Source organism: Capronia epimyces (genome assembly GCF_000585565.1).
Source record: "Capronia epimyces CBS 606.96 chromosome Unknown aczIQ-supercont1.2, whole genome shotgun sequence".
In the NCBI taxonomy this organism is placed as follows: Eukaryota; Fungi; Ascomycota; class Eurotiomycetes; order Chaetothyriales; family Herpotrichiellaceae; genus Capronia; species Capronia epimyces.
Window position 1 is genome coordinate 360,707 of NW_006912905.1, and position 20,113 is coordinate 380,819.

The window sequence follows — 20,113 nt, forward strand, 5'->3', positions numbered from 1 at the left end:
TGACAAGGCTGAGCCTCAGGCTGTGGCCGTTGCCCTGGCGACCAATCGCAGCTTGGCAATCAACGTCCGCGTCTTGGTCGGTGCCGTTTCGACTACACATACAACTGAACTGCGCCGACAGTCAAGCTACGGCCACGGTGACAGACCAAGTCATATCCTCAAGACCTCAAGATCTGTCCTACCAGGCCAAAATGAGCGTCAGAGTGGTCGCCCGCATTCGGCCTCTTCTCAAGTCGGAATTGGAAAAGGACCAGATTGTAACGAGCCACCACCACCACGGCTCAGACGGCGCACCCACCGTGATCAAGATTCCCAACCCAAAGAACCTGGCCGAAGAGTTCAGCTTCCAATTCAACAGCGTGTATGAGCAGAGCGCCACGCAACAGGAGATATACGAAGCCGAAGGTATGCTGATTCACTGCCGCAATGCCTGCCACCTGCCACTAATATCTCCCTCCAGTCGCCCCGACAGTCAAACACCTCTTCCTTGGCTACGATGTCACCATATTCGCCTATGGCTCGACCGGGACGGGCAAAACCCATACTATGCGCGGCGGAAAGTCACTCGCCGACCGAGGAATGATCCCCCGCCTGCTCAGCAGCATCTATAGGAAGAGTCGAGCCATCGAGAAGAGCAGTGAAGGGGACACCACCGTGGCAGTGTCGATGAGCTACTACGAGATCTACAATGACCGGGTCTTTGACTTGTTCGAGGCGCCTGAGAAGAGAACCGCCACCGGGCTGCCCATCCGGGAAGCCGAAGGTGGCAAGACTGTGGTGGTTGGACTGACAGAAGTGCCCTGCCGATCGTTGAAAGACTTTGAGGCTCTCTATGACAAGGCCAACGCCAACCGCAGCACGGGTGCGACCAAGCTCAACTCCCACTCGTCCCGGTCGCATGCCATTCTGTGCGTCAAGCTCACCATAACAAGCCCAACCGAGACCAGAGTCAGCACGGCTTCCGCCATCGACCTTGCCGGGTCCGAGGACAATCGAAGAACAGGAAATGGAAAGGACAGAATGGTGGAATCTGCAAGCATCAACAAGTCGTTGTTTGTCCTGGCGCAGTGTGTGGAGGCCATCAGCAAGAAACACCAGCGGATTCCGTACCGAGAGTCAAAGATGACGAGAATCCTGTCGCTGGGCCAGAACAATGGGTTTACGGTCATGATCCTCAATCTGGCTCCGGTCAAGTCATACCATCTCGACACGCTCAGCTCTTTGAACTTTGCCAACCGAACCAAACGAATCGAGGTTCGGGAGGTGGAAAACGAACCTATCTTCAAAGGGCCATCGCGCCCGGTGACAGGAGCAGCCCTGACTGGAGCAACAACGCAACGCCAGCCGTTGCGTCCTCTGAACAATGGTGTCAATGTCAATCTCACTGCGACCCGCGAGGCGTCCACCAAAAATGAGAAACCGGCCAAGGCGTTTGCTGTGTATTCAGACCGCAGCAAACCTACCAATCATCAAAAGTCGTCACCGTTAAAGCGCACTGCAGACAACTCCTTTCTTGGATCCGGCCGTCCAAGTAAGATCTCTCGCCCGACTCCGAGCTTTATCCGCCGTGGGCCAGAGCCCTCCACGTTGACCAAAGCTTCGATTGAGACGCTGGTAGAGCAGAAAGTGTCGGAGATTCTTGCTGCTCATACGCTAAATGCTCCTGATCCTGCTCCGGCAAAGAATGTCTCCGAGGAAGTGCAACGACGTCTAGACAGTATCGAGAAGAGACTAGAGGGGCAGGATGGAGAACGAGCGGAAGGACTCAGTTATTTATTTATGGCCAAACAGCACCAGGCACGCGGCGAGGACGGCAGTGCATTGAAGATGTATGAGCTCGCACGACCTTATTTTCCCGACAACGAGAAACTACAGAGCAAAATTGAACGGCTGAAAGAGAAGTTGGCGCGGACTAGGGCAGAGAGTGAGGCTATGCCTCCTGAAAAACCGAGTTCGTCCAGGACGCATGGCAAGGAATGTCGCCACGAGAATGACGGCGACGACGAGAGTTTCCATGACGACGGCGAGGAGTCGGCGTATCATGACAGCGACGAAGACGGGCCTTCTCATCGGGCTCGGCCTAGGAAACAGAGACAACAACAGAGGCGGAAAGCAAGAGCTTCGTCGCCGGATCCGCTGGCGCAACGGGGATTGGCCGGGGGAGATACAGATGTAGAGGCAGAGGCGCAGCCGGGGACGGGCACAGGCACTGGCACGCTCACGCCGCGGACGCAGCACCTTCTCGACGTGATCAACACACGCGATGTCTCGAGAATCAAGACTTTGAGCGGGCTAGGGGCGAAACGTGCCGAGGGGATTGTCGAGTATCTGAATTTGGCAGCCGAAGCCGAGTGTGACACTGACGGGACGGTCGGGAATGTCGTGCTGAGGAGCTGGGCCGACCTGACCAGACTACGCGGGGTGGGCAAGAAGACGCTGGAGACGATGAGAGAGGGTGTTGTTGTGTGAGATAGGCATTCATCATTCCTTTCTATTTGACCGGGTTGGACAGGACGGTCGATGGGGGTTTCCGACCTGGCCTGCTTTAAGCGCTTGGACTTGGATTGCTCTCTTTAATTCTTGGTTCTTGGTTCTTGGTTCTTGGTTCTTATTTCTTTCTGTTTGGTTCTCTCCTACTTGGACTGTTGGACTGATTCATTGAACGCCTAGACAAACCAGACGACCAGACTATCTTTTAGCCCCTTTAGGCTTTGAGTGTATAATACAAGTTCACTCACTGCCCTTGACCATGGTCATTGATGGGACTGTATGGTCGGGTGTGGGAAGTTGAAGTTGAAGTTGAAGTTGAACATGAACCTGAACATGAACCTGAACATGAACCTGAACCTGAACTGACCTTGAACTTGAACGTAGTCTCCTTGGTCATTGTCGTGTCGGTTCGACCCAGGCTGTGCTGTGCTATACTATATTCAGCACTATACACCCTCGCTCTCAAGTGTGCAATGTGTCCTGCTCGAAGAAGTGGCATCTAGGTCTGCGGCATTGAAACCCGCTCGATGCGTGTGAAAAAGTGAGTAATTGAAATCGACTCGGTCCATCAGTCGCCTCCAAACCGGATCCCTTCCACGGCCGTTTCTTCCAGCACCACAATCCCATAGGGATCTCTGTCTCTCTCGCTCACCACCACTTGCACACTCTCGTCCTCGAGCATTTCCTTCAGCTGCGCCGACACTGACAACGACGACCGACTCTTGACGCCTTCTTCGTCCCGGCTCCTCCTCCTCACCCGCGCCCACTCTTCCGCGAGCTCGGTCTCGAGTTTCTCTCGCATCACGCTCCAGAGATAGCCTCGCTCCGAGTTGGAGTGGAACAGCGTGATTACACAACCGCCCCTTTCCGTCACGGCGAGGGCTTCATGGTGGCTCAGCTCGCCGGTAAACACCAGGTCTGCGCGACACCCTCTCACCACGCCACCTCCACTCCCCGGACACGTGGCGACACTCGAGATGTGCATGTCCTCGATACTCCGGCCCTGAGGAATGGCAACCGCAAATCCCTTGGGTAGCCCGATGGCGTGAGCGATCCGCGTAATCAGGAGTGTCAGTGGCTGGGGTTCAAAGAACTCAATTAGCCTTCCTGCACCGGTATTGGAGGCTGTGTGTGTCAACGAGTCGGAGGCGGCGACTTGGTTTGCCGCGGCGAGGGCGGCGCTGGGTGAAGGCGTAATCACGCTTCGGGAATGGGCAAGCACGGCGGCATGGAAACTGGACGTCGGACGCGGGTATGTGGGTTTGGAGTATGTTCTATGCGCAGGAGCAGGACGGGTGGCTCTGGGGGGCCCTTTGGCCTTGGGCGTTGTCGGAGACACGAACGGGTCGGGCAGGGCATCTTGCTCATGGCCCCCGGCGGAGGGTGAGGTTGGTTTCGTCGACGGCTTCGAGTCTGGCTCCGTGTCGAGCGCGCTCTCGGATGTAGTGACTTCTGTATCGGACGGCGATGACAGCGGCGCCGCTGTAGTATGAGTCTCGGGCTCGGACTCGGGCTCGGACTCGTCGACTTTGCCTGTCACAATGTCGCAAAGCCAGTCTGCCATGCCATCTGGAACCGTGTCGACGGCGGTGTGTGGAGAGTATACGCTGATGCCGTGGGCCAGAAGCAAGGCTATGGACCACTGCTGCGTGTCATCGGCGGTGATTGACTTCAACCCGCGGAAGATGATGGGATGGTAGGCGACAACGACCGAATGATTGTTCTCGATGGCCTCTTGGGCGACGGCGCGGGTTAGGTCGACCGTTAACAGGACCGAATTCCGGTTTCGCGGTCGGGAGGAGATGAAGGGCGCCTCGACGAGCAGACCCGTGTTGTCGAAGGATTTGTCGGCCAGCGCCTCGGGATAGAGTCGGCGCATCGACGAGACGACGGCGGTGGTGAAGGGCGAGACATGGGGAGCGGGAGAGGTAGAGGTAGATGTGCTCATGTTTGAGTGGTGGAAGGGGATGGGATGGGGATGCGGACGCAGGTGGATTTGGGCGATGCTGATGCCGATACTGCGAGGCTGAAGTCGAAGTCTGGGAAGTGGGAGTGGAAGTGCTCTAAGGAACAAATGTCGATGTCGCATCGTCAGGAACCGGTGGCCGGTCCATGCTCATCTGCGGTGCTGGTGCTGGTGCTGGACTGCATCGTTGCTATTGAATGTTGCTATTGAATATTGAGGTTGTTGTCGGTGGCCGGCATTGCATTCCCTTGCGAAGCAAACATTCCCGTGACGCAATTTGCTGCCAGCTCCAACTCTATGGAGATTCTGACATAAAAGCTGATTTCCAACCAGTTGCACTCCGTGCAATAAAATCGGGACATCCTATCCATCCTTTTTGTTACAGACTCACGACTACATCTATACCCCTACTCACAGTACTCCGACTCCGTAGCACGGTACACATACTTGTACAGACACCGCCATCCGCCACCCGCCATCCCCCGACTGTCCATGCCGGCCCGTGTGGCTAAGGCGTCATTGCAGGCCGTCCGCAGAGCAGCCACCGTCCCTGTCCCTGTCGCTGTCCGCGCACCGATCTCCTCCTCGTCAGTCTTCGCCGCGGCCGACCACCCGCTCAACCATCTCGACCACTTCTCTCGCAACCGCGCCTTCGCGCTCCTCGGCTTCCGCCAGTCGCGACCGTTCAGCGCAGCGTCTCCTATTCGCGCCGCCGCATCAGCATCAGCATCTGCCCCGATGGCCGCCGATGCCGCCTCGTCAGGAGTGACGGCCGACAGCCTCAGTCACAAGTTGAGGGAAACGCTGCACGCGACCCACGTGGAGATCGAAGACATGTCCGGCGGGTGCGGGCAGGCGTTCAACGCCATCATCGTGTCGCCCGACTTTAACAGCAAGACCCTGCTTGCGCGCCACCGCCTGGTCAACAATGCGCTGCGCGCTGAGATCGCCGCCATCCATGCCTGGACGCCGAAATGTTTGACCCCCGACCAGTGGGAGAAGGAGAAGGACAAGATGCAGTTGTGACCTAACGGTGACCCCTGCGGGACCCGAACCCGAGAGCGATGCGATGGAACGACCTCGTGGGCCATGGTCAAAGCCACGGCCTTGGCCCCGGCATGAACGCGCCGTCATGGCCAGGCACTCAGTATAGCTATCTGTTTACTGGGAGATACTGGGAGCATGGCCTTGGGCCTTGGTCCAGCCTGCTCTTGTTATGGCCGTGGCCATGGGGTTGAGGTGGTGATTTCGAGCAGTTCAGGTTGGGCTTGGGCCTCTAGACTGGGAGGGAGTAGGTACAGTAGGTACTGGCCTTGAACATGGCTTGATCAGCTCAGGATCAGCGGACATCTTAGATGTTCGGAAAGTTAGATACTGTAGACAATCTACCACCTGCGTTTGTGGTAGGCAGAAGACGAAGCCGAAGCCTTTCTGCAACTACGATTTAGGTACAACAAGCCTGCAAGATATATGCTTGCCTCCAAGAGGCGCTGCCCATCAATCTGGCGCGCAGCCATCGCCCTCTCTCTGTCTCTCTCTCTGTACTTCCGGAGTCTTGTCCGAAACTCCCCTAGCCAAACACAATTACAATCCATCCAGATGCTCAGTCGTGGTGAGAAGGTATCAGGTATCATCGCACAAGAAATTTTGCCGGCCAGCCTGCTCCATTCACTGCATGCCTTCATCAAAGTCGTAAATGTAAATATATTTGTCGCTGTGTGCCTTAACCGGCCTGGCGTCATCCATGCTCCCATGACAGACGGAGGCGAGTCCTGGCGTAAGGATCATGTAGCATCGCACACGATGCGAAGCGAGAATGGCAATGACGGACATCCACTCGTGAGCTTCATCTTGGCCCGTCCTGCGTCGACTCGCGCATCGCCCGATTCATAACATGGTCGTTGTGTTTCTATTCCCTCACTTCAATCAACCAAAGCCCCAAGTCATTGCCGCATAGGAGCAGCCATTGACTGCTGTGGGGCGTATATTCGCTGTCGTTTGTGGGCGCTGCCCGTCTCATTCCCACCAGACATGTCAGCCTGCCCTCTCCTTTGGGCTTGCTGTTGTATCATGCCTTGCCTCATCCCCATCGGGGTTTGTGGGCCGGCCTGAAAGGTGTTCCCGTTCACATCCACATATTGTTGCTGCTGCTGCTGCTGGGACATACCCGTGAAATGCATGTTGGGATTGACCGGTGACACCCCGGAATATTGACCAGGGGAATTCCACGCTCCACTGGACCCTGCGGGAGAAGTTCCAGCCGACATGTCATCGCGAGAGGACTGACCGGTCGATGAAGGACCACCGGAAGCGCCCATGGTTGTTGAAGAGCTCTGCTGTCCGTCCATCCCCGGTGGAAGCTTTTTCAAGTGTATCAGGTGCTTCTCCAACATGTCCAGCAAGGACTTCCGGGTAAAAGGCTTGGGGAGGACGTCGTCCATGCCGTGGTGGAAATACATCTGGATGTCATCCGATCGAATGTTGGAGGTCATGGCCACAATGGGCGTTCGGTCGAATTGTCGGATGATATGGCATGCAGAAACCCCGTCCAAATTAGGCATGATGATATCCATGAGAATCATGTCGTATTTGATGCCTTCTTGCATCTTGCTGACCGCCTCGAGACCATCAAGCGCACAATCGACCACGCAGGAGAATGAATACAGGAATTTGCCGCCAATCTGTCGACAAGTTGGGTCATCTTCCACCAGGAGAATTCTCGGGGGTCGGCTCCAACCTGGGTCGGGGAGTCCAACCTTCTTCCGACTGTCGGCAAAATGGGCGCGGGAATCTTGTGTTGTATCTCTCGACGGCATCGGGTAGGGAATATTGTTGATGTGCTCACTGTACATGGGGTCAATGCCGTTCGTGGTCCCCATGGGATAGACGACGGTATCCATATCATTCGGACTCATTTTGACAAATCCCATGCTACCGCTGGACGTGGCCGAGTTGGACCCGCGGAACTGAGCGTTGCGAGTGTCTTGCGGGATGGTCGGGGTCGGCATGTTGGTGTTCAATTGTTCGAGGCCGGCCATGTTGAACTGACCGTCAGGCTTGATTTCGTTGAGTAGCTTTGCGGCATGCTGGAGAGGTGAGGCGGGGACGTCGTCGTCTTGAGCAAGCATGTTTTGACTTGTGGGGGTCAATGTGGTACCCGTCTGCGTGGAATCTGCTTGGGGAGCAAAGAGGACTTTGCTGTCCCTTCGCTGCCTCGCATCTACCGAATGCAAATATGTCATGACGTCTTGCATGACCCGGTCGTGGTTGACCACGGTTTTCTGCAGGCGGAGGAGCTCTTGCACGACCATCTGATGGTTCATTTGAAGTTGACTGGTCGTCTGCACCAAGGACTCAATCTGTTGGGCCTGCGCCACAATCTGCTGGTTCATTAGGTCGATTTGCTGAATGGAAATCTGGTCGTCGGTCAGATTGGACGCCTTTCGAGGCGCCGGAGCCTTTCGCCTGATGTTATCCAGGCTCGCTTTGCTGTTCGCCTTGAAATCGGGGTGGCGGAACTCCCAGGCGTTGGCGCCATATATCGACGACCCTCCGTCCTCATTGTTTTGTCGTACCTTGTGGAAGTCGTACTTGTTCAATTGGCGGACAAAGCTGGCGAAGTTGGAGTGTTTGAAATGTTTGGGGAGGATGGATTTGGTGAATTTTTCATTCTCGAGCACGACGAAACTGTCGCCGTCATCGCCCCAACGTACGACTGAGGAGTACGAAGGATCTTCGAGCATTCTGCACCCATGGGGTTAGTCTCGTGAGGACGGACAGAAACAACAAGACAGGCATACTTGTACAGCTTGCGCACGAAGTCGCTCGAGTTATTTGCCGAACCAATGCCTCCGCTCTGGCTCTCCATCATGTGCGCCTAGATCAGACCGACGAGTCGAGTCGAGGCGAGGCGAGGGATGCCGACGTTTAGAAGACGATTGTATGGTTCCGCAGCGGTCTTGAAGGATGGCTATCGTATTGCAGGTGGGCGGTGAGGGACACCGGTGATGCAATGAACTGCACGCAGCCGGATCAGGAACACATCCCTTGGGATGCGCGGCAATCACAGAGGAGAGCAGATTCGAGCAGGTGAGCCAAGGGGGTTGATTGTGTATGCAGTCGCGAGATGGCGGGCGATGGAATGGAATGCTGGGGAGCGATATGCGAGTCACACAGGCTGCGTAGGCAGGGCTGGATAGGCGGGCGGCGGGTTGTAGCAGAGCACTGGAGGAGAATCTTGGGACGGGGAGGGTTCGCGGCGGCGGCGGGAGTTATGAGAGATCTCCGAGACAATAGGCGTGTGCGCTAGGCGGATAACAAGGGAGGGCGAGCGGGAGATGTGTTTGGAGTGCGATGAGGAAGGTCGGGAGGTCAGGTAAGGTCGTTGAGGCGTGTTTACGGAGCAGTAGCGGAGCGAGGGAGGATCGAGGATCCAACAAGGTGCAGTGCACGGTCAAGGTCATCGGGTCAGTGGGTGCAGTTGCAATTGCAGTTTGCCAGTGGTGAGTGGTGAGTGGGAGGAGGAGAGGTGGATGGTGGATGGTGGATGTCGGGATGGTGGATGGTGGATAGTGCACTGGCATGGCAGTGACGGGGCAGCACCGATTTGAAGCTGAGTGAGAGAGTGAGGGAGGGATTGAGACAGGGCGCCGGGGTTGGAGGCTGAGGTTTGGGAGGGACCTGGGGACCTAGGGGCGTAGGGGCGTAGGGGACTAAGGACCTAAGGACCTAAGTTAGGACTTAGGAGACCCTAGAGTGACTACTGCTAGCACCTAACTAGGTCCCTCGTCCTCCGTATCGGTCGGACTGACTGGCCGTACAGTTTCCATACAAGATCCATACAGGACAGCAGTCAGTGTGGCAGTTTCGATCCCTAGGCTGGCCACAGAGGCTCTCAGGCCCTAAAGCCCTATCCGACCCCCGTCATGGGTGGTAGCGAGTGGTAGCGAATGGGTAGCAGATGGGTAGCGAAAAGGCTTGGGGGGCCCTGCATGCCCAGAATACAGTTAACTCTAGACTCCATCCATACAGGACGGGTACAGCTACCTGCCTGGAGGCTGCTAGCCGTCCAGCTAGTCCTTAGACTGCGCCGCCAGTGTCGAAACCAGGGTCGGATGTGCCAAAAGCGCCAGGATTTCTCGGACTGACACCCGCTACACCACATCAAAATGATTGCTTCTGTTCTGTTTCGGCTTCTACTGTGCTTCTGGTTCCGCATCTGCTTCTGCTTCCATTTCATTTCTCCTTTTCCCTCGGCAGCAGCGTAGCAAGGGCCACCATAGAGTCAGGGCTCAGGCCCTGGAAAGCAATCAAGCACACCAATACTGTGGAAGCCAGTGAGCGAGCCGAGGATGCTAGTACATACACACTTCCGTGGATTGGTTGCGGTGCTCTTACTAGCATACCGGGCTTGCATTGAAAGTGGATGCTATGGCGGGGGCCGGATGGCGGACGTCAATGAATAGCCACCCTTCAGGCTTGGTCACGCCTGGGAGCGTTGTGAAGGGCTGCTAGGACTCAGCACTCAGGAGGCTTGTGCGTCGTGCATCAAGCGGCCAGCGCCGCCGGCGGGCTACTGTACTGAACGGTACCTACCAGGGAGTGAACACTGACAGTGAACGGATACAGGTACTCCGTACACTACCCAAAATGCTCGCCCAATGCGACAGGTCCACCTAGCACGGAGGGAATAGCCTGGGTGATATTGTCAAGAGACCGACCAGATCAGGGTCTGGAGTACGGTGTATCTATGGAGACTCCAGTTACAGCACCTCGTAGTTCCTAACGTGCCTACCAACCTTAGGTAGGCAGGACCTACAGTCGTACCTGCTTTGCCCTCGATGGAGTCTGCGCCAATTCCCTCCGGCTTGAATGATACTGTAATAATAATTTGAATCTCCCTAAAACTCAATCACCACAAAAAAACTCAATCACCACAAAAAAACTCAATCACCACACGAGCAAGCATGTTCCCCGCTTCCTCTGCCATCGCTACACGGCCCTAAGGCCCTGTAGCCGGGGTGTTGTACGTAGTGTAGGAACAAACTTCAAGGGGACGGTCCTTCAGCCTCCCCGATTGGACCAATGTTGCTCTGTTTCTTGCTCTCTGCCGTCTTTCTCTTCGCCCAAAACAGTGTGATGGCTGCGCCGCGACGAGGGACCAACCATCCAGGTCAGTCCCCTAAGTCCCCTGCACGCCGAATCTGGATCCCCAAGTCTACCAAGAGCTCAGTAATGTGCGACCCCCTGTCCCACCTCCCCCCTCCCCCGTCCCCCGAAACATTGAGATTCATTTCCAGAAAAGTACTCCGTAGAAGAGGAGGTCAACAGTTCATCGTTCACCGCTGTCGATGGACGGCGGCCGCGGATAGCCTCAGACTCGCAGCAGAGGAGCCAAGGAATACTGAACGGCGTTGCTACACCACCACCGAGTCGCTGACTGCATGCCCTGTGGCTGGTCATGGTCCCTGTCCGGAAATGAGCGAAAACTGACAGCCGCCCTCCCTTGTCCGCATCAGAGACTGGGAATGTTGATTCGCGCAGGGGTGTGATGCTTTCAAGCCGACCAGCCCTAAATCACGTTGGAAATGAATCTGTAGGATTTCACCTAATAGCTCATGAGCAGGTGCAGGTGCCTCATTACGGTATCCCTTGCGAGAAAACAGGCTCGGAACTGCAAGTCTTTGTTAGCTTCATCGCAGCTATCCTGCTGGTGACATGACATCTCCTGAGGCTTACAGCTGTATTACTACCTAGTATGGGCAGGAGCTCGGGGCGAGGGTGTTGTCGTAGGATACGTATATGCATCCTGCAAGAGCCTTTGACGGCCCTGTCACTTTACCCCTCGTGCCTGGGGCTAGAAGGGCCGCGACGCGAGGACTGACCCATCAGCCAGGTACGTGCTTCCCTTTTGGTGCCATGTTGTTTCCATTCAAGCCAATTTGGGTAAGAAGAACGCTCAAGCACGCTGGAATGCCATGCACCATGCAGATTACGGAGCACTCGGTACCAGTAGGTACATACCTAGGTCCAAATACTATACTACTATAGTAAATAGTATATACTATATGGTTCCGCTTCGTGGCCGACACAGACGAAACTCGGATTCGAAGCCACACCTTAATTTGCCGTCGTGGCGGCGCAACTTCTATCACAACAAGACCCCCAGGGGTCCTGGCCAAACAAACCTTTGGAATGGTCTTTGGTCTTGTAAGCCCGCACAGCGCACACTATTACATGGCGAGCTCGAGCTCAGCCTCGGTCTATCCGCAGTTCAAGGAACACATATACGTACCTACCTTCGCAAGAACGATCAGTGTTGTCGGCCACTGCACTAGCCGACCGAGGCCGGTTCAAGCTTCCTTGCGCACCGAGAACGTGCAACGTGCAGGAAACACTAGTTTCACGTGGGCCGTGGGCACTTTCGGTGACAGGAAGTCGTCACCGGCGTGCACGGGGTAGCCGCTGCTCTGGGGTCAAGATAGGATCGGTTAGAGCACTCCAGGGTCCCTGTCCTTGTAATCCGAGATGTAGAGGTGGCCTGAGATTGGAAGGGGAGGGTCTGGACCTCGAACGAGTATCTGACGACAGGGCTGGGTCGAGGCTGACTTTAACAGGCCGCTCCTTTGGGACATGTCACAACGTCGAAACTGAGGAGTCTTTCGGAGACAGCTCTGTTTTGGGTAATTCAGACGGCTATAGCATTACTAGTTGGGACATGGCTAACTCTATCCGGAGGGCAAAGCCGTCGAGGAAGCACGAAGGATCTTGCTTATTAGCACCCCGTAATTGCTACTAGCCGACATTGTGCATTCGTGCATCGTGCATGCATCAAAGAACCGTCGACCCTATCATGACTTGCATCAAGTGTACCGAAGTAGCAAGCGAGAACGGCGTGCGAAGGCGTGGTCACCACGTGTATCCGTACTCCGTACTGTAGCTGCATCTCGTCCCGAGTCCATCTAGGAACAAAGGCTGCTAGGTAATGATATCGTCAGCCATCTATCCGTATATACGGATATGTTTATGTACTAGGTAGGTACCTACTGGAGGTAGTATACTCCAGATCAAATAATGCACTGGCCCGTCTCCCCGCTCGAACCTACCGTCCTTGAGGATTTCTCGGATCGCACCGTCTTGCGGGATTCTAGCCAAACGTTTCGGCTGCAACCACCTTACCCTACTACGACTGTATCCATCTCCTGATGTCTTTGAAGTTGCATTCACCTCAACTCGTGACCTAACACGGGGCGGGTTTACTTGGGAGGGCAAGATAACCGGTTAAGTCGTCGCGCAATATTAGTAGTTGGTGTCGTCTAGGGCAAAGTAAGGGGGATCGTGTATCAATCGGAGACATCGGCGATATTATAATAGTGTTCTTTGACTGCCACCCGCGCCCCCCGTTTACAGTACAGTAGAGACTTAGCAGGCGATCAGGCTGCAGGGCGGGAAGTTGGTGGTGGGAGGGTTGAGCTTTTGGTGGTCCCCGGTGGGAGCAGGCACGCAGGCACCTCAACTTGAAGGTGCAGCTGCAGTGCAGTGGCAGTGGCACTGCTTCCCCGCAGCGATGACGTTGTGTGCCTGGCCAGGAGCGGCAGGAGCAGCAGGAGCGGCAGGAGCTGATACGCTGTCAACACCGTCGGATTGCGCAATTGGCCATCCTCGGACCTTTATTCGCACCTTCCTTGCCCTATGTAGACAGAGTACTCCGTAACACGTCAGGCCAAGTTGAACTGCGCCTGCCTTTCACTTTGTCCTGCCTCTGATTCCAAATCTTCGCCGGCGATAAACCCCTCAGCATCCTTTTGCAATGTTCGCTCGATCTGTCCTGCGTTCTTCACCCTCACTCCGGCAAGCTTTGTCTCCCTCTTTCATCAGATCATTCTCGTCAACACCTGCAATCATGGTATCTCCCTCTACGTCCCATGTCTCCGCAGCTCCCCACGTTCTATCTCTGACTGCTTGGTACAGGTCAAAGTCGGCGAATCCATCCCGAACATCGACCTGGTCGAGGACTCCCCCGGCAACAAGGTCAACCTTTCCAAGGAGCTCGGTTCCGGCAAAGGGGTCATCATCGGCGTCCCCGCTGCATTCTCGCCCTCATGCTCCGACACCCACATCCCTGGCTACATTGCCAGTGATAAACTCAAAAATGCCGGAAAGGTCTTTGTGGTAGCTGTCAACGATCCTTTTGTGTAAGGCTCCAGAAAAACCCTCTATACACGGACATAACCAGCTGATTGCTATTGCAGCACCAAGGCTTGGGCAAAGAGTCTCGACGAGTCGAAGAGCAGCGGCATTCGATTCCTCGCTGACCCTGCCGGCGAGTTTACTCGAGCTTGGGATGTCGAGTTTGATGCTACGCCACTCTTGGGCAACAAACGAAGCAAACGCTACGCCGTGGTCACCGAAGATGGAAAGGCTGTCAAGGTTGCTGTTGAGCCCGACAACACCGGCCTCACGGGTGAGTTCTTCAGTCCGAGTTGATACCCATCCCACATCTAATTTTGCAACAGTTTCCGCTGCGGATAAAGTGTTGTAGACTCCCATCACATCATTATGGCTTGACAACAGAAGCTGAAAATGCCTCCTAAGAGCATTGACCATGCATGGCCAACTGCAGAGCGTTATTGAGCTGCTACTAGCTCTAGTCTAATGCCGGTAAAGGGCAAGGACTTGAAATAGTATTTCCATCGGATACGTTTCTCAAGCTCAATTTACATTTGCTCTTAGCCTCTTCACCGTTCGTAATCCGGCGATGACTCTGTACATGGTCTTGTCATTAACTCAACAAGGCCCGGACTTCGGTACTGGTTCGAGGGTAGCGGTCCCTGATTGAAACTGCCTGCCCATTGACATGGTCGTTTCCAACGCCCTGGTCAGCGTCTGCTCCGACATGCTCAGTATTCATAATCTCCAATATACCCTCGAGCTCGTCGAACTCTGTACAAAACCGCTCCACGGCCTCGGAAACCACGTCCTTGGCGAGGGTCCGATCGAGTAGATTCTTCAGGCCCTCCTGCGCGTCCATGAGTGCAGACGCCAGGAAATCGTCCAGCCGCTGTGCCGCCTCGTCCAGATGGTCTGCCGCCCACGCCCTACGAGCCTGGGCATCGTGGCTTCGGCGCGCATCAATTTCCTGCATGAGGTCTCTGACGCCCGAATCCTCCAGCAACGTGGTGCTCAAGTGATCCACCAACTGATGATGCAGGGACCGGACCTCAGAGGTGGCTCTCTCCAGGGGAACCTGCGCCGGCGGGACCTGGGCAGAAACCGAAGCTAGAGTCGAGCGCATCGCCCCCATATAGTTGAGTCTGTAGATGGTGCTGCGGCGGACGTCGGGGATCTGCACCGCAGCCTCGGCGCATGCAGTCAGTATCCCACTGAGCACGGCGGCAAAGAGCCGCTCCAACTCGGTCTCGCTCATCTGCGGGCCTCGCGCACGGGCGACCTCGGAGAATTGTGTTAGGGCTGTGGTGAGGAATGCAGGCGGGGCGAGGTCGGTAGACGGCGTGTTGTCAGCAGTAGCAGCGGTAGTCTGCTCTTCCATCATGGCTTCGAAGTGGGCAAGCGTGGAGGACTGCAAGGTCCCGATGGCCTTTGACAGCGACGACTCGGCGCCGAGCAGCTTGGTGAAGATGTTCCGGTAGAAGTCTAGCAGGTTGAAGATCTTGAAGGCCACGACTGGATCGGCGCTGCTGCGGATCGCCACATCGATGCGAGACTTCAGCGTCTCGCATACGGAGGCGAGATTGCGGGATATAAGATCCGACAAGGCCCTGCGGCCGTCGAAGACGACGTCCTCTTCGTCAGTCCCCGAGGAGGACGAGGACGAGGACGGCGAAGAGGCCATGGACGATACACTCGTCCGCCGCGCCCGGCTGATGCGTGCCCACGGCTCGCTGGCCCGGCCGGCCGACAGGCCCTTTGAAATTTTGTCGGCGTCAGACACGAAGAGGCCCTCGAGAGCCTCCTTCTCCGACACGGCGGCCGAGTGTACCCAGGCCAGCATGTCGCCGACGTAGCGCAGCGGCTCGTGTGTGGAGAACTCAATCGCCTTTGCCGCGCCTGCAGAGCCCGTCAGGGCCGCCTGGAAGGCATCTGCCAAGGTACTCTGCCTGGCCTCGGCGAAGAAGTCGAGGCAATTCTGAAAGAGCGTGGGACGTTCGCTCAGCACCCTCAGGCCGCGGCGGATCGAGCCCGAGATGTGGGGGTCTTCAAGATCCAAGGCCTTGAACTCGCGTTGGATCCAGGTGTAGAGTTTCTTGAACCCGGCGTCGAGATGGCGCGCCGTCTGCTCCATCACCTCCAGCCCAAGCCGCTGGTTCTCGTAGCCCAGAAGGATCTCGCAGTCGCGGTGGATCTGCTTGACTCGAGCGAGCACGGCGAAGAACTGATCGTCCAGCGGCTCGGCGGAGCTGGTCAGGGCATTGAGGTCGGCCGTGGAGACGAGGAAGTGGGCGGTGAAAGCGTTTAGGAGCTGCTGTTTCGTCTCCGTCTCTTGTTTGCGCGAGATCAGCGTGCTGGCCTCCTCGAGGACAGGATCGGATTCGTGCTTCGCCGCGATGATGTGTTCGCGCATGGCGGCGCAGGTCTCGTTGAGGGTGGCAATCATGGCGCCGACACGTTGAAGTTGCTACAGTACCATCCCCGAGTAAGGCATCAGTGTGAGATTCCTCTGCGCGCACGCATGTCTTTTCGTTCCACTGGCATGTCGTCGGGGCCACATACCTCTGCGACCTGGCCGAAATCGTCCACGATCTTTGCATTGCAGTCAATTACCTCCTTCTGGGCATTGGATTTGAGAGTCCTCCTCGTTTCCTCATCGTTGTGCACATCCCGCCGGTCGAGAAGACGTAGCGCGTCGCGGATCTCGTAGTCGGCGTACGACGAGGACAGGACGGTCGCGAGTTTCGTGCTAAGGGCATTGGTTCGTTTGGACGAGGCACCGTCGGTCCCCGGAGTAGTAGGGCTATCGGGGCCGGTTGAGGTGAGGCCATCCAGGCTGCCAAAGTACTGAGTGGCCATGTATGCGTGTCGAAGGGAAGGAGAGGGAGAGGGAAGGGGAAAGGGAAAGGGCAATGTGGGCTTAAGGGCAAGATTCTGTACGGGTACTCTGTGGGGAAGGATGCGCGAATGCGGGAAACATGTGCTACGCGAGTCAGCTCGAGGGTGGCCCCTGAACTTTCTAAACCACCCCAGAACCTCCAGTCTACGGACAGACACCCGTAGTTGTTTCACGATGAAGATCCTACCAGACTGGAATAAAAACTGCTTCAGACTGATTCCGTGCTTGCGTCTGCCTAACCCTCCATCTGCAGTCAAGATTGCGAAAGCAACCATTTCACCCCGCCTATCAGATTTCCCACAAACTGTTGGCCTTCGGGCACCGAGGGGAAGATCCAGAAGTAATGCGGCAAGCCCTTGTAATGATCATGCTTCGTGGGGACACCAGCTTTCTTCAGCGCCGCTTCCATTACATACGCGTCGTCTCGCAGTGGATCCTTCTCACAACTGACAAAGTACGTTGGTGGAAAGTTCTTGTGGTTCTCGGTGGCCAAAGCAGTGAAGATGTCGCTGTCCTTGGGGTCGACCCCGGCATGGTGATAGAAGACCTCCATCGAGCCTTTGTCGATGATCGGGACATTCTCCTTGTTGTCCTCGTAAGCCTTGAAAATGCCCTGGTACTCGGCCGGCACGTAATCCCAATGAAGGGTGCACGGGACGACAGCAGCGACGCCTTTGATATTACTGCGCTTTGAGGGATCCTTGGTGAGTTGGTTGGCGACCTGAAGAGCCAGCGCACCACCAGCAGAGCCACCGATGGTATAGAATTTGTCTGCATCTCCGCCGAACGAGCTCGCGTTTTGGTGCGCCTGATCGCGGTCAGAAGTGCCGACGCAACCTGCCGCAACAAGGATGGTTCATACCCATCGATAGATTTTCAACGTATCCTGCAGTTGTGTAGGGACCTTGTGCTCTGGCGTCAGCCGATAGTCGACACTGACGATGATGGACGGGGCATGCTCGGCAACAACTCTGCAAAGAAGATCGTCTGAGTTGAGATCGCCCGTCATCCACCCGCCACCATGTGTCCAGATTCCGACCGGCAGAGGGCCTTGTTTCGATGCTTCCTTGGGCGTGTACAGCCGGTATTTGACCCCGTCGACTTCGCCGTCTTTACTCTCGACGGCCTCCGACGGTGCAGGTAGTTGGGGCAGTAATATCTCAATCAGCTGATCATTCTGGGCCTGTATCTCCTCAGGGGTTCCATGCAGCACCACACGACCGCCTAGATTCTTCTCCAACTGTGTCTTGTGGTAAGTGGTTGACGCTTTGTCTTAGCAGAAAGGACCTACCTCGAGCCAAGAGTCCGCGTAGCTCATCTTGAGTCGCTTGAGGGGAGTGAAGGGGAGACGGGATTGTCAACGAGAACCAAGTCGCCAGGCGAACGCAAGATAGATGAGGGCACAGGAGAGGAGGAAGCATCACAGGAAGGATACGCCCGATATATACAGGCTCACAGACAACCTCGGTTATGGGTAAATGGAGAGGGGCCCGGCCAAATGTTGAGATCAGATTCGTATTCCATACGGATACACAGCAGGACCCCAAAACCTGGAGTGGGAACCAAACCTAATCTGGAAGCCTGTCTGTCGGAGTCTGTTGCACTGGGGATGATCGGCGTGGGGTCTAAGCCTGTTGAAGCAAGTTCACCACCGGGAGGGAACCAAGCCCATTCCTTCTTCACAAAATCAACCGAGCGAAAAGAGTGCGCCTGATCGAAGATCGAGTCAGAAACTATGTGTAAGAGTCTGCTGCGGCACGTCAATTGAACGGGGTTGGCCAAAGACTGCCAGGACCAAACCGGGACCTGAAGTAGGTGAGGCGTGGCACTGTGGACCTCATCTCGCCTGTCCGTTCTTCGAGCTTCTCGCATTCCACCAACGTCGATAGGCCAGAGAAATCACATTACATCTGAGCATCCCCCTGGGTCGTCATCGAAGTTGGGACAACTTGGGAGAAAACACAAAGGAAACTATCACTCGATCGACGTGTCAGATTTCTCATGGAAGGATGTGAGTATATAGAGGATGTCTCTTCAGATAGCGTCGGCCTCCAAGGCAGGCCCAGTTCTGTCCAATACTCTGCATCTCAGTGTGCTCTTCTGGTACGATCAAGGCGGGGCTCCTCTTCGCTTGTGCGCAACACACCAGGTTCATCCAGGGAGTAGACTCATCCTAGGGGATGGGATGGACCACATGCTATGTGGCCTCTCCGAAATTATAGTGGCCAGTCGCTTGGGCGTGCTGAGTTGCTCCAGCCTCACCAATACAGGTGGCGCCGCAGTCACCACATTTAAGCCTGAATCCAGCAGTGTCGGTGTAGTAATGTTTTTCCTGGAGCCTCTGACACAAAGCCACAGCCTGTGGAAGGACCTCATCCGACAACGGTTGCTCAAACTGCTTGACATCATCCTCTGGTGGCATCCCGAACAGACTAAGTGCGATTGTGTCGTAATGGATGCCCGAGTAGACAACGAAGCAACGTCGACGAGCTCCTTCGTTGTATCTGTCAACCCGCAAAGTTTGGACGTCAATGCTGCAAATTTCGATGTCAAATTGCTGACTCAGGATGTCAAGTTCGATTTGGCCACCCCAGGCATCCTCACTCTGTATCCACCGACAATATGCGTCCGGTTCTTTGTTATCCAAGATTGGCTTCGAATATTTATCAGGGTTGGCCTGAATTGTTTGGGCAACGATGGATCTCAATTCCGTTACTGTGTCCATGTCTGACATGACAGCGCTGGCAATCGCTCTGAACAGACACGAATTGTCGTCCGGCATGATTCGCAGAACCAAGCTCCCTCCTAGATCTGGGAGGAAGATTTCGGGCGGATCCGACATCTCTTTATTGTCTTTCCGGGTGAGTGATAAAGGTGCTGATGAGGATCCCTGAAGGGTGGGAGCCGGCTGGGATGCGGCCGCGGATGATCGAGAAGTGGGATTCGGGTCCTTGGAGGGACCGGTTTGGGCCTCTTGCTGAGAGCCGCTGCTATGTGCCGACTGAAGTGGCTGAGGAATATCTTTGCGGCCTGACGACGGTTCAACAGAATTGACAATCAGCTGTTCTCCGTTCAGTTTGAATTCAAGCTCCGAGAGCAGCTTGGAAGAAGGATATTGGTCGAGCACCAGTGGTTTCGGAGGATAGCCATACTTGACTTCAAAGGCAGACAAAGACGTTTCAGCTGCGATTGTTTTCCGCAGCGTGTCTATTGTCGCAGAGTCATCGAGTGTCGCAGTGCTTGATTTGCCCGAGGGGTCTCGGATACGGACCCGCATCGTGTTGAGCTTAGTAAGGGTAAGGCGGTCTGGATGAGGGAACACCACTCGAGGAGAAGAACAGTCGTGCGAGGAAACCGTCTATATCGTCCCCGAGGGCCGCTGTCTCAACGATGACAAATGGGCTTGGGTGGACACTCTTGCCACATCGAAGGGCCTGGTCAGAAGTGGAAGCAGCGCCTGCTGTTCCGTCTGCAGCAGGCAAGGAGCACTTCTGTCCAAGCCAGATCTCGGTGACGGTGGCAGGGGAATGTCAGGTCAGGGTGTCATCAGACGAAAGTCGATTCGGGGAAGGGTTGCGGTGGCTCGTCCT

The 20,113-nt window shown here is 55.7% G+C and overlaps 8 protein-coding genes across 8 annotated transcripts; 3 read left to right on the forward strand and 5 right to left on the reverse strand.

Annotated features, from left to right (window-relative positions):
- Positions 1 to 191: 191 nt before the first annotated feature.
- Positions 192 to 2,469, forward strand: A1O3_01957 (kinesin family member 22; the record flags this gene model as incomplete). Its single annotated transcript, XM_007732100.1, has 2 exons — positions 192 to 405; positions 461 to 2,469. The coding sequence occupies 2 exons, from the start codon at positions 192 to 194 to the stop codon at positions 2,467 to 2,469; spliced, it is 2,223 nt and encodes a 740-aa protein (XP_007730290.1).
- Positions 2,470 to 3,058: 589 nt separating this feature from the next.
- On the reverse strand, positions 3,059 to 4,438 carry A1O3_01958 (uncharacterized protein; the record flags this gene model as incomplete). The annotated part of the gene is made up of 1 exon (XM_007732101.1): positions 3,059 to 4,438. The coding sequence occupies one exon, from the start codon at positions 4,436 to 4,438 to the stop codon at positions 3,059 to 3,061; it is 1,380 nt and encodes a 459-aa protein (XP_007730291.1).
- A 510-nt stretch (positions 4,439 to 4,948) lies between these two features.
- A1O3_01959 (uncharacterized protein) lies at positions 4,949 to 5,482 on the forward strand (the record flags this gene model as incomplete). Its single annotated transcript, XM_007732102.1, has 1 exon — positions 4,949 to 5,482. The coding sequence occupies one exon, from the start codon at positions 4,949 to 4,951 to the stop codon at positions 5,480 to 5,482; it is 534 nt and encodes a 177-aa protein (XP_007730292.1).
- Positions 5,483 to 6,399: 917 nt separating this feature from the next.
- On the reverse strand, positions 6,400 to 8,199 carry A1O3_01960 (two-component system, unclassified family, response regulator; the record flags this gene model as incomplete). The annotated part of the gene is made up of 1 exon (XM_007732103.1): positions 6,400 to 8,199. One exon carries the CDS (start codon positions 8,197 to 8,199, stop codon positions 6,400 to 6,402), a length of 1,800 nt encoding a protein of 599 aa, XP_007730293.1.
- A 5,066-nt stretch (positions 8,200 to 13,265) lies between these two features.
- A1O3_01961 (peroxiredoxin 5, atypical 2-Cys peroxiredoxin) lies at positions 13,266 to 13,997 on the forward strand (the record flags this gene model as incomplete). The annotated part of the gene is made up of 4 exons (XM_007732104.1): positions 13,266 to 13,361; positions 13,427 to 13,650; positions 13,708 to 13,919; positions 13,972 to 13,997. The coding sequence occupies 4 exons, from the start codon at positions 13,266 to 13,268 to the stop codon at positions 13,995 to 13,997; spliced, it is 558 nt and encodes a 185-aa protein (XP_007730294.1).
- A 240-nt stretch (positions 13,998 to 14,237) lies between these two features.
- Positions 14,238 to 16,483, reverse strand: A1O3_01962 (uncharacterized protein; the record flags this gene model as incomplete). Its single annotated transcript, XM_007732105.1, has 3 exons — positions 14,238 to 15,259; positions 15,320 to 16,091; positions 16,187 to 16,483. 3 exons carry the CDS (start codon positions 16,481 to 16,483, stop codon positions 14,238 to 14,240), a joined length of 2,091 nt encoding a protein of 696 aa, XP_007730295.1.
- Positions 16,484 to 16,776: 293 nt separating this feature from the next.
- On the reverse strand, positions 16,777 to 17,841 carry A1O3_01963 (uncharacterized protein; the record flags this gene model as incomplete). The annotated part of the gene is made up of 3 exons (XM_007732106.1): positions 16,777 to 17,331; positions 17,386 to 17,763; positions 17,815 to 17,841. The coding sequence occupies 3 exons, from the start codon at positions 17,839 to 17,841 to the stop codon at positions 16,777 to 16,779; spliced, it is 960 nt and encodes a 319-aa protein (XP_007730296.1).
- An 879-nt stretch (positions 17,842 to 18,720) lies between these two features.
- On the reverse strand, positions 18,721 to 19,800 carry A1O3_01964 (uncharacterized protein; the record flags this gene model as incomplete). Its single annotated transcript, XM_007732107.1, has 1 exon — positions 18,721 to 19,800. One exon carries the CDS (start codon positions 19,798 to 19,800, stop codon positions 18,721 to 18,723), a length of 1,080 nt encoding a protein of 359 aa, XP_007730297.1.
- Between the last annotated feature and the right edge of the window lie 313 nt (positions 19,801 to 20,113).